Source organism: Arachis ipaensis, chromosome B05, assembly GCF_000816755.2.
Source record: "Arachis ipaensis cultivar K30076 chromosome B05, Araip1.1, whole genome shotgun sequence".
NCBI classification, from domain to species: Eukaryota; Viridiplantae; Streptophyta; class Magnoliopsida; order Fabales; family Fabaceae; genus Arachis; species Arachis ipaensis.
Window position 1 is genome coordinate 139,482,670 of NC_029789.2, and position 12,933 is coordinate 139,495,602.

At 37.6% G+C, this 12,933-nt stretch overlaps 1 protein-coding gene across 1 annotated transcript; it reads left to right on the forward strand.

Moving 5' to 3' along the window:
- LOC107641309 lies at positions 4,046-8,689 on the forward strand. Its single transcript, XM_016344805.1, has 11 exons — positions 4,046-4,117; positions 4,273-4,518; positions 4,648-4,885; positions 4,934-5,527; positions 5,849-6,096; positions 6,202-6,370; positions 6,650-6,731; positions 6,796-6,990; positions 7,378-7,516; positions 7,721-8,134; positions 8,525-8,689. Exons 1-11 carry the CDS (start codon positions 4,046-4,048, stop codon positions 8,687-8,689), a joined length of 2,562 nt encoding a protein of 853 aa, XP_016200291.1.

Consider the following 12,933-nt stretch of genomic DNA (forward strand, 5'->3'; position numbering starts at 1 on the left):
AAGCACTAATAAAAAAGATACACGAGTTCATTTTAACACAATAGCACTACAAAGAAACAAATAAAGTCGCAGAGATAAAGTTCATTACTTGTAAAATATATATTTTAATTTTGAAAATATGATAAATTTTGTCTTGTTATTTGTTGACTTTTTTTGTTAAGTGTTTTATAATAAAACAATATTGTGTTTGTGTTTGACCACTTTTTTTTATCCCTTTGACTTTATGTTGTGATATTCTTAAAATCTTTTTTTTTTTGCCCTTCATAATATTTAATTCCCCCATAATTTTGGTCTTCTAATTCTATAAAATATGAGACACATTTTATAAAATTAATTATTAACTCAATAAAAAAATTAATTAACTTAAAATATGAAACCTATTTTAATAAATTAATCAAGCTTTTTAAATACGAAAATTTACGGTTAAAAATTATTTTAAAAAATAAAATTTTTTTACAAATCAATTAATCTCCTAGTCTACTGGATGTTTGTCTATTTTATGATTATATAACTTATTTTTTTACTAACCCTTATGCACTGTGTAAACCCCGTTAAATTAGTAGATAATTAGTCAATAAATTAGATTTTAATAAAAAAGATTAGAAATGTGAATATTATATCAAATTAGGATAGAGCTCATCAAAACGAGAATTTTGACACTAATTTCGAAGAAATCGGTCTAAGATTGGATCGAACGAGCCGAACCAGTTGAACCGAGCCCGTGGGCCCAACCGGCCCAGCACATTTAAGTGAGCACGGTTTTTTCTTTCCCCCATTTTCAGCAAAACGCCGTAACTCCTCCGTCCGAGCTCCAATCGCTGCATCGTTTGTGGCCACGCGACCATCGTGTTGAGCTCTACGTTTCTACCGGAACAATTTTATAGGTAACCCGCTTATTCACCCTCAGCTCCTTCTTCCCCAATTTTTGGAAAATTAAGTAGAGATATTGAATTTCTTTACTCTTTGATGTTTTAGGATCCAATTAGCTTGAGAAAAACGTTTACTCTTACTTATGTGAAGCATGGGTAAGGTGAGGATACCATAATTCTATTTTAATTTTACTGAATTTATGTTTTGAGTATTAAATTGGATATATATGTGTTATGAATGTGTATTAGGTTGTGAATAAATAATTGGAGCTTAAAATTGTGGACATTTGATTTTTGGTGGAGGCTACACATTAATATTTTGATTGAGCTTTGTGGCTGTGTTTGTGTTGGGTGAATTGCTTTGGTCGCTACGTGGGAATCAGCCAAGGTATGGTTTAGGTTTCTTGCATTTAATATATAACGTTCTGTGAAAACTTAGGCTAGATGACCATAGCATAAGTTGGAATGCAGATGTATACTTAATGTTTAGTATCTTGACAATGGACATATTTGATTTGGCTTGTTGGATAATTGGAGATTCGATGAATTATTGTGGTTTGATGCTTGTTGGTTGGTTGGTAATGTTTGATGGATTTTAGGAAAATGAATGTGTATTGTTGTTGATTCAAGTAATAAATTGTTATGGTGGTTGTTTGATGATAAAGAAGAATTTGTTGTGTTGAGAATTGTAGGTATGATAATAAATGGGAATTGAGATTTTGAATGAAATAATGAGGTTTATGAGGTTTGTAGAACTTTAGTTTTGGACTGAACTTCGGCGGGCTATAACTTGGCTTCCGAAAACCCAAATTAATTTCAACTTGTTTTAAATGAAAATTGGGTTCGTCAAGTTTATGCCGTTCGAAGAAAGGAAGAAAAACGATTTAAAACGATTGAGTTATGCTCATCGGAAATTTTGGTGTGGAATATGTAAATATGCAGGTGACATTTTTCTAATTGTGCAGCTCTCTAGTTGATCCTTTTTTTTTTTAAGAACGTACATCCATGCGTACGCGTGGCCCACGCGTACGCGTGGCATGGATTTTTGGCGATGCGTACGCGACTGGTCCCATGCGTACGCGTAAGGAGCTAACAAGCATGTCCACGCATACGCGTGATCCACGCGCACTCGTGACGTGAAGTTTTCACCTACACGTACGCCTGACAAAGGGACGCGCGTGCGAGCTGCACCTTTATACTCCCACGTGTACGCGTGGCCCCTGTTTCAGCAAACATGATTTTTGAGTTTTAAACCTTATTTCAAACTTCTAAACCTCTAATTTCATTCCTTTTGTCACTAATAATAGTATTAAACCTGATAATCAGTTGAAGTTAGGAAATGCGGATAACTTGGAGATGAAGTATAGGTGAAAAGTGATGAGTTGATTATGAAATGTTACGGATGATCTTGTATGATACTTGGCTTGATAATCAAATGAATGATCATGTATGATACTTGGCTTGAATGATTAAATGATCTGAGATACGAGGTTTCCTGGATAAAGTACTGTGGCTTGCCACCACGTGTACCAGGTTGAAAATTCGATACTTTGTTGACCCTACGACGTAAGGGTGATCGGGCACTTATAAATTACCGGGAATGGTACCCCCATTGAGCGATTTGATATATATATATATATAAGTAAAAGCTATGCATAGACTCATGGGGATGCACGTCGGGGGATAGTCCAATGGTTTAGCAAACCTGACTTGTCGGGTTGGCTGTATAACCGACAGATGAGCTCATTAGCCATAGGACAGGCATGCATCATGTGCATATTACTTGAATTACTTGTTTGTGCTCTAACTGGGTTTGTCTAAGTGCATTTACTATGTTAAGTGTATACCTACTACCTGCAGTACTTGTAACCTTCTTGTGCTTGCCTTTATCTGTTTATTTGTCTATAAAATGCTGACGGAGATGGAGGTATGGAAGAATGGCAGTACGGGACTTAGATTTAAGATTAAGTTAAGTTAGGTTTAGATACTCTTAGTAAACCACCTTTTATGACTTCTGTTTAATACTTTAATCTCTATAATCTGAGTGTCGGCGTTCTAGGATTGTCCCTAGCATTCCCAAGACCTTATATATTATGTGTGTGGCACCTTTACCATATTGAGAACCTCTGGTTCTCACCCCATACTATGTTGTTGTTATTTTCAGATGCAGGTCGAGAGGCATCTCGTTAGGCATCTGGACTCCTGAAGCGAAGTGGTTACTAGGTTATTTTGTTGTATAGTGATGTATATATATGTACTTAGCTTTCTCTCCGCATAACTTGTTCTTTTTTATCCTCTTAGAGGTTTATGGAGAGAGATGATTTTGTTTATGTATATTTGGATCTTGGATATGTATGTATATGTGTAAATATTTTCCGGCCAGTCTTGGCTTCGCAGGCTGAGTTAGGAGCTTGTTATTTTGTATCTTTGGCACTCTATTCCTACTTTTATTATCTTATGTTTGATAGTTATAGTTTTCTTAACACGCAAGTTAACTCGTTTCTTGAGCGTTGCGCTTTTATTTTGTGACTTTTATTTCATCTATTCTTCAAGGCTCCTTGTATATTATAACCTTTCTGCTATTATATGTATACATTATATTTTAGATGTCATAATACCACACCACCTATATTTTACGACTTAAGCGTAAAGCTCAGTGTGGTAGGGTGTTACATTATGGAATCAGAGCAGCTCGTTCCTATAGATCCTTAAAGACGGACTGATTATGCTTATGTGCTTTCTCTGTATATGTGTTTATGTGTTATTAGGATATCTGACTGATATATATAGCATAAACATTTGTGAGCATGCATTTGGAACTTAAAGCATTAGACCTACGATATTGAGACTGATCAACTTAATATCACTTGTTTGGTGTATATAGGGACCAGATGTCGACTCGCGGACGCGGTCGTGGGCGAGGTAGAGGTAGGATAGGCACCGTTACTCTTGGCCCGACAGGGAATGATCTAGTAGACTTTATGGCTGCCTTGGAAAATATGGCTGCAGCTATGCAGGCGACAGCCAAGACACTGGGTAATCAAATAAACCAGGGTAATCACGGGAACAATAATGATGAAGACGGCCCTATGACACTTGCTACATTTCTGAAAGTTCACTCTCCGACTTTCAGGGGAACCTCAAATCCCACTGATGTAGGCAATTGGATTTAGGCTATGGAATGGGCGTTGCAGGCTCAACAGGTTCCGAGGAGCAATGGGTTGAATTTGGAACTTATCAGCTGCAAGGTGAGGCTCAGTATTGGTGGCAGGGAACACGACGTATCCTGCAGTCAGATGGCGCTGTGATTCCTTGGGAAGTCTTCCGAACAGAGTTCTATAAGAAATACTTTCCTAATTCGGTCAGAAATTCCAAGGAACTTGAATTGATGTAATTAAAGCAGGGCCAGATGATTGTTACTGACTATACTAGCAGGTTTGAGAAGTTATGTCGCTTTTCTCGTATTTGTCAAGGTGCGCCTGAAGATTTTACTGAATGGAAGTATATTAAATATGAGGGAGGTCTTCGGAGCGATATTCTGAGCTTCGTTGCCCCAATGAAGATCAGAGTATTTTCTGAATTGGTGAATAAGAGTAGGGTGGCTGAGGAATGTGTGAGGAAGGCGGCAGCAAAGAAAGGAAGTCTGAGGGTACCTTTTCAGAGGACTTCAGGGAGGAACTTTGCTCCGAGAGGTAGGAATTTCAAGCATGGAGGCTTTGTTCCGTAACAGAATCAAGGCTAGGGTAATTACAGAAGGCCGAATACTAATGTTAATCAGGGGAGAAGGTTTGGAAAGCAGCCACAGCAGGATTTGAACTGTCAAAGGTGTGGAAAGTATCATCCTGGAGTTCCGTACAGATCAGGACTTGGGGTATGCTATTTTTGTGGACAGCCCAGACATTTGGCCAATAATTGTCCGAAGAAGAGAAAGTATGAGGCTGGTAGGGTACAGCAGCCAGGGAGAGTGTATACCACTTCTGCAGCAGGTGCTGAGGGATCTAAGACACTGATTAGAGGTAACTGTGAAATGGCTGGTAAAATCTTAAATGCTTTATTTGATTCAGGAGCAACTCATTCATTTATTGCACTTGAAAAGGCTAATGAATTAGGATTGAGGATGGTGGTTTTAGGTTATGATTTGAAAGTGCATAATGCTACTCATGAAGCTACGGTGACTAGGTTAGGATGTCCACAAGTTCCATTTCGAATACAACAGCGTGAATTTGTGCACGATTTGATTTGTTTGCCGATGAATGGTATTGATCTTATTTTGGGATTGGATTGGTTATCCAAGAATCATGTTTTGCTTGACCGTTCTGAAAAGTCAGTACAGTTTATGCCGGAAAGGTCGGAAGCACCGGTTATGGTGAATAGTTACTATTTAAACTCTATGATAGTAAATTATTCTGGAATTGAATATCAGGGCATTATGTTATTAACTGCGGGAGTATCAGGTGATGATCAAAGTTTAGAGCAAATTCCGGTTGTATGTGAATTTCCAGACGTGTTTCCGGATGATATTAATGAATTTTCACCTAACCAGGAGGTTGAATTCTCAATTGAGTTAGTGCCTGGAGCCGGTCCGATTTCGATTACTCCTTATAGGATGTCACCTTTAGAAATGGTTGAACTGAAGGCTCAGCTGGAAGATCTGTTGGGTAAGCACTTTATTCGACCAAGTGTTTCTCCGTGGGGAGCGCCAGTGTTACTGGTAAAGAAGAAGGACAGAAGTATGCGCTTGTGTGTTGATTATCGGCAACTAAATAAGGTTACTGTGAAGAATAAATATCTGCTACCTAGAACCGACGACCTAATGGATCAGTTACAGGGTGCCGGTGTATTTTCTAAGATTGATTTGCGATCCGGGTATCATCAGATAAGGGTTAGAGATGAAGATATTCCGAAAACTGCTTTCAGAACACGTTATGGTCATTATGAGTATACGGTGATGTCTTTCGGGTTAACTAATGCTCCGACAGTATTCATGGATTATATGAACAGGATTTTCTGGTCGTACCTGGACAAGTTTGTCATTGTCTTCATTGATGATATTCTTGTTTACTCTAAGACTGAGGAGGGGCATGCTGATCACTTGCGAACTGTGCTGCAAATTCTGAGAGACAAGAAGTTATACGCTAAGTTATCTAAATGCGAGTTCTGGAAGAGTGAGGTGAAGTTTCTTGGTCACGTAGTGAGCAAGCAGAGAATATTTATGGATCCTGCTAAGGTAGAAGCAGTGATGAAATGGGAGCGACCAACTTCAGTGACAGAGATCAGGAGTTTCCTAGGTTTGGAGGGGTATTATCAGAGATTCATTAAGGAATTTTCACAGCTTGCCTTACCTTTAACTAAGTTGACTAGGAAGGATACACCTTTTGTCTGGACTTCGGAGCGTGAGGAGAGTTTTCAAGCATTGAAGCAAAGGTTGACTACTACACCCGTGTTGATATTGCCTGAGCCAAGTGAATCGTTTGAAGTATACTGTGATGCATCATTAAAGGGTTTGTAGTGCATTCTAATGCAGCACCAGAATGTTGTAGCATACACTTCACGGCAATTAAGGCCGCATGAGATGAACTATCCGACTCACGACTTAGAACTTGCTGCTGTTGTGTTTGCTTTTAAAATCTAGAGGCATTATCTCTATGGTGTTAAGTTTCATGTCTTCTTAGACCATAAGAGTTTGAAGTATCTCTTTGAGCAGAAAGAGTTGAATATGCGTCAGAGGAGGTGGGTGGAGCTTCTGAAAGATTATGATTTCGAATTGAATTACCATACAGGAAAAGCGAACGTTGTGGCAGACGCCTTGAGTCGGAAGTCTTTATATGCAGCTTGGATGATGTTGCGAGAAGGCATTTCAAGGTTTGAACCTGGGAGTTAGGGAAGAATCTGGAATTCTGTGTTTGAGTTAGTTGCAAATTTCAAGTGATTTTAAATCAGAACTTCTGAAGGCTCATCAAGATGGTGAAGCATTACGTAAAGTATTGCCGGCAATTGAACAGGAAAAGCAGTGGAGAGTGTCAGAAGGTAAGGATGGTTTATGGAGGTTTAAGAACCGGATTGTTGTACCAGATGTCGGACACCTGCGACAAAGTATCTTGAAGGAAGCTCATAAGAGCGGGTTTTCAATCCATCCAGGAAGTACCAAAATGTATCAAGATTTGAAAGCGACGTTCTGGTGGCCAGGGATGAAGAATGATGTGGCATTGCATGTATCTAAATGTTTAACGTGTCAAAAGGTTAAGATTGAGCATCAGAGACCATCAGGAACCCTCTAGCCTTTAGAGATTCCACAAAGGAAATGAGAGAGTATCGCAATGGATTTTGTGACAGGTTTGCCTAGGACTCGGACTGGTTATGACACTATTTGGGTGGTTGTGGATCGACTGACAAAATCAGCTCACTTTCTCCCCATCCGAATAAGTTGCACAATGGAAGAATTGGCTCGAATGTACATCAAAGAGATTGTTAGATTACATGGCGTGCCTTCTACCATTATATCTGACAGGGATCCTCGTTTTACATCAAGGTTCTGGGGAGCCTTTCAGCGTGTATTTGGGACTCAGTTGAGTTTGAGTACTGCATATCACCCTCAGACAGATGGTCAGTCAGAGAGAACTATCCAAACCTTGGAGGATATGCTAAGGGCTTGTGTTTTGGACCAGCCGGCGAGCTGGGATCGGTATATGCTATTAGTGGAGTTTGCTTGTAATAATAGCTACCATGCGAGCATCGGAATGGCTCCGTATGAGGCTTTGTATGGCAGAAAATGTTAATCCCTGCTATGTTGGTATGAAACTGAAGAAAGGAGTTTATTAGGGCCTGAGATGATAGCTGAAACTACTGAGCAGATAAAGAAGATTCGTAGCCGAACGCTTATAGCCCAGAGCCGTCAGAAAAGTTATGCTGATCAAAGGCGAAAGCCTTTGGAGTTTGAAGAAGGAGAGCATGTCTTTCTGAAGGTTACACCAACCACTGGAGTGGGAAGAGCTATTAAGACTAAGAAATTGAATCCCTGTTATATTGGACCGTTTGAGATCTTGAAAAGAATTGGGCCGGTGGCTTATAGAATTGCCTTACCGCCGTATCTTTCGAACTTGCACGACCTGTTTCATGTGTCACAGCTTCGGAAGTATACTCCTGACGCAAGTCATGTCCTAGAACCGGAACCGATTCAAGTGAGAGAAGACCTAACACTTCCAGTAATTCCGGTGAGAATTGATGACACTAGTGTTAAACGATTGCGTGGAAAGAAAGTATCACTGGTAAAGGTAGCCTGGAGTCGAGTTGGTATTGAGGAACACACTTGGGAACTCGAATCAGATATGCAAAAGGACTACCCACATCTCTTTTCAGGTTTACATTTGAATTTTGGGGACAAAATTCTTTGTTAAGTGGGTATGATGTAAACCCCATTAAATTAGTAGATAATTAGTCAATAAATTAGTTTTTAATAAATAAGATTAGAAATTTGAATATTATATTAAATTAGGATAGAGCTCATCGAAACGAGAATTTTGACACTAATTTCGAAGAAATCGGTCCAAGATTGGACTGAACGGGTCGAATCGGTTGAACCGGATCCAAACCGGGCCGTGGGCCCAACCGGCTCAGCACATTTAAGTAAGCACGGTTCTTTCTTTCTCCCATTTCAGCAAAACGCTGAAAGCCATCAACAGGGGAGAAGAAGGAAGAAACCCCAATGCTACGGTAAATATCAAAACGCCGTAATTCCTCCGTTTGAGTTCCGATCGCTGCACCGTTTGTGGCCACGTGACCACCGCGTTGAGCTCTACGTTTTTACTGGAACAATTTTATAGGCAACCCGCTTATTCACCCTCACCTCCTTCTTCCCCAATTTTTGGAAAATTAAGTGGAGATGTTGAATTTCTTTACTCTTTGATGTTTTAAGATCTAATTAGCTTGAGAAAAATGTTACTCTTGCTTATGTGAAGCTTGGGTAAGGTGAGGATACTATAATTCCATTTTAATTTTACTGAATTTATGTTTTGAGTATTAAATTGGATATATATGTGTTATGAATGTGTATTAGGTTGTGAATAAATAATTAGAGCTTAAAATTGTGGACGTTGGAATTTTGGTGGAGGCTGCGCATTAGTATTTTGATTGAGCTTTGTGGATGTGTTTGTGTTGGGTGAATTGCTTTGGTCGCTACGTGGGAATCATCCAAGGTATGGTTTAGGTTTCTTGCATTTAATATATAATGTTCTGTGAAAATTTAGACTAGATGACCATAGGATAAGTTGGAATGCATGTGTATACTTAATGTTTAGTATCTTGACAATGGACATATTTGATTTGGCTTGTTGGATAATTGGAGATTTGATGAATTATTGTGGTTTGATGCTTGTTGGTTGGTTGGTAATGTTTGATGGATTTTAGGAAAATGAATGTGTTTTGTTGTTGATTCAAGTAATAGATTGTTATGGTGGTTGTTTGATGATAAAGAAGAATTTGTTATGTTGAGAATTGTAGGTATGATAATGAATGGGAATTGAGATTTTGAATGAAATAATGAGGTTTATGAGCTTTGTAGAACTTTAGTTTTGGACTAAATTTTGGTGGGCTATAAATTGGCTTCCGGAACCCCAAATTGATTTCAACTTGTTTTAAAGGAAAATTGGGTTCGTGAAGTTTATGCCGTTCGAAGAACGGAAGAAAAACGATTTAAAACGATTGAGTTATGCCCGTCGGAAATGTTGGTGTGGAATATGTAAATATGCAGGTGACATTTTTCTGATTGTGCAGCTCTCTGGTTGATCCTTTTTTTTTAAGAATGTACATCCACGCGTACGCGTGGCCCACGCATATGCGTGGCATGGATTTTTGGCGATGCGTACGCGACTGTTCCCATGCGTACGCGTAAGGAGCTAACAAGCATGTCCACACGTACGCGTGATCCACGCACACGCGTGACATGAAGTTTTCACCTACGCGTACGCATGACAAAGGGACGCGCGTGCGAGTTACACCTTTACACTCCCATGCGTACGCGTGAGCCACGTGTACGCGTGGCCCCTGTTTCAGCAAATATGATTTTTGAGTTTTAAACTTTATTTCAAACTTCTAAACCTCTATTTTCATTCCTTTAGTCACTAATAATATTATTAAACCTGATAATCAGTTGAAGTTAGGAAATGCAGATAACTTGGAGATGAAGTATAGCTGAAAAGTGATGAAGTGATTATGAAATGTTACGGATGATCTTGTATGATACTTGGCTTGATAATCAAATGAATGATCATGTATGATACTTAGATTGAATGATTACATGATCTGAGATACGAGGTTCCCTGGATAAAGTACCGTGGCTTGCCACCACGTGTACCTGATTGAAAACTCGATACTCTGTTGACCCTACGACGTAAGGGTGACCGAGCACTTATAAATTCCCGGGAAAGGTACCCCCATTAAGAAATGTTATATATATATAAGTAAAAGCTTTGCATAGACTCATGGGGATGCACGTCGGGGGACAGTCCAATGGTTTAGCAAACCGGACTTGCCGGGTTGGCTGTATAACCGACAGATGAGCTCATTAGCCATATAGGATAGGCATGCATCATGTGCATATTAATTGAATTACTTGTTTGTGCTCTAACTGGGTTTGCCTAAGTGCATTTACTATGTTAAGTGTATACCTGCTACCTGCAGTACTTGTAACCTTCTTGTGCTTGTCTTTATCTGTTTATTTGTCTATGAAATGCTAACGGAGATGGAGGTATGGAGGAATGACAGTACGGGACTTAGATTTAAGATTAAGTTAAGTTAGGTTTAGATACTCTTAGTAAACCACCTTTTATGGCTTCTGTTTAATACTTTAATCTCTATAATTTGAGTGTCGGCGTTCTAGGATTGCCCCTGGCATTCCCAGGACCTTATATATTATGTGTGACACCTTTACCATAGTGAGAACCTCTGGTTCTCACCTGATACTATGTTGTTGTTATTTTCAGATGCAAGTCGAGAGGCATCTCGTTAGGCGTCTGGACTCTTGAAGCGAAGTGGTTACTAGGTTATTTTGTTGTACAATGATGTATATATATGTACTTAGCTTTCTCTCCGCATAACTTGTTCTTTTTTATCCTCTTAGAGGTTTATGGAGAGACAGGATTTTGTTTATGTATATTTGGGTTTTGGATATGTATGTATATATGCGTAAATATTTTCCGGCCAACCTTGGCTTCACGAGCTGAATTAGGAGCTTGTTATTTTGTATCTTTGGCACTCTATTCTTACTTTTATTATCTTATGTTTGATAGTTATAGTTTTCTTAACACGCAAGTTAACTCATTTCTTGAGCGTTGCGCTTTTATTTCGCGACTTTTATTTCATCTATTCTTCAAGGCTCCTTGTATATTATAACATTTCTGCTATTATATGTATACATTATGTTTTAGAGGTCATAATATTACACCACCTCTATTTTACGGCTTAAGCGTAAAGCTCGGTGTGGTAGGGGGTTACACACTGAAAATCATAGTAGTAAAATGTTTTAAAATTATTTCTCATGTTTTAATAGGTAAATAATAAAAATACGAAGCACTTAGTACATACTTGACGGAGGAAAAATGTCGATAAAGATTTTCACAAAAATATCGCGTTGCAAGTATGGTCTAAGCCGACAATTAAACCTCAATCAAAATTTAATTTGTTTGTCACAATACAAACCCAATAAAAATAAACCGAAGTATTTAAACCTTGGGTCGTCTCTCAAGAAATTTCAGTAAAGTATGTTACTATTGGTTATGAAAAAGTATTTTTGGGGTTTTTAAATGTTGAACAAGGAATATAAATGACAAGAAAATAAACTAATAATTAAGAACACTCTTAGCAAGGATTGAGATTTAGAAGTCCTATCCTTATTATCATCATCAAATGTGATGGTAAATGTGAATTGCCTTCACTTTGTTAACCTCTAACCAATGAAGGAAGGTCAAGTGCACACAATTAACTTGAATTCACAAGTCCTAGTCAACTCATAGTGAGAGACTAGTTTTCGTGGAGTTCAAGCTAACCGGCAATCTTAATTACCAATCAACAAAAGACTTTTGATAACTCAAGAGTCTCTATGAAACCTGAAAACACTGAACACATATATCACGGCATCAAATGGTAATAAGAGAAGATTAAAATTAGCGAATTTAAGGCCAAAAAAGCATGTTTTCAATCACAATACAAAATTAAGAAGGAAAATGTAAAACATGCAAATTATATGAATAAATGTGAGAATAGTGAATATAATCCACTCAATTCAGCCTAAAATGTACCACGAAATAGTAGTGCATCAATACCTCAAACAAAAGAAACAAATTATTAATAATCTTTAGAAGATGTACTCTCAATTAATCGAATTTTTTTATTGGTTTATCCCCACTTAGAATTCTTTTATTTCACCTTATGCCACCAAATTTTTATGTACTTTTTTCGAGGATTTACTCAAATCTTATTTTCATATACATTTAATATTTTCAAACTCTTCTTCCTTTATAGTTTCTTTTTCAGTACATCACTGATAAATATTATTATGAAAAAACTCAATTTTTATCTAGGTAAAAGTGTTAGAACATAATCAAATAAAATAGTCAAGTGAAATTAGTCTTTTGGTTATTTTGTTTGGATCTGTTCTAACACTTTTGTCTATAGAAGACTTGAACTTTTTTCATAAAAGCATCTGTTAGTGATATATTGAAAATATAGAGACTATAAAAATAAAAAATATCGAAGTATATGTATGTGAATTAAGAGAGTGTACATAGAAATGAGGTTTGAGTAAATCTCAGAAAAGTACTATAAAAGTTGAGTGACATAAGATGAAAGAAAGGCATTATAGGTTGGAGTAAACTAATCAAAAAATTCTGTTAATTCATGGAGTACATCCTCTTAAGGTTATTAATAATTTGTTTCTCTTGCTTGAGGTGTATATTCAATGCTTTATATTTTGTATTGTTTATCTATTAAAAACATAAAATATTTTAAAATATTTTACAATTATGATTTTGAACGCATAAGAATTAGTGAAAAATGAGGTTATAATTACATA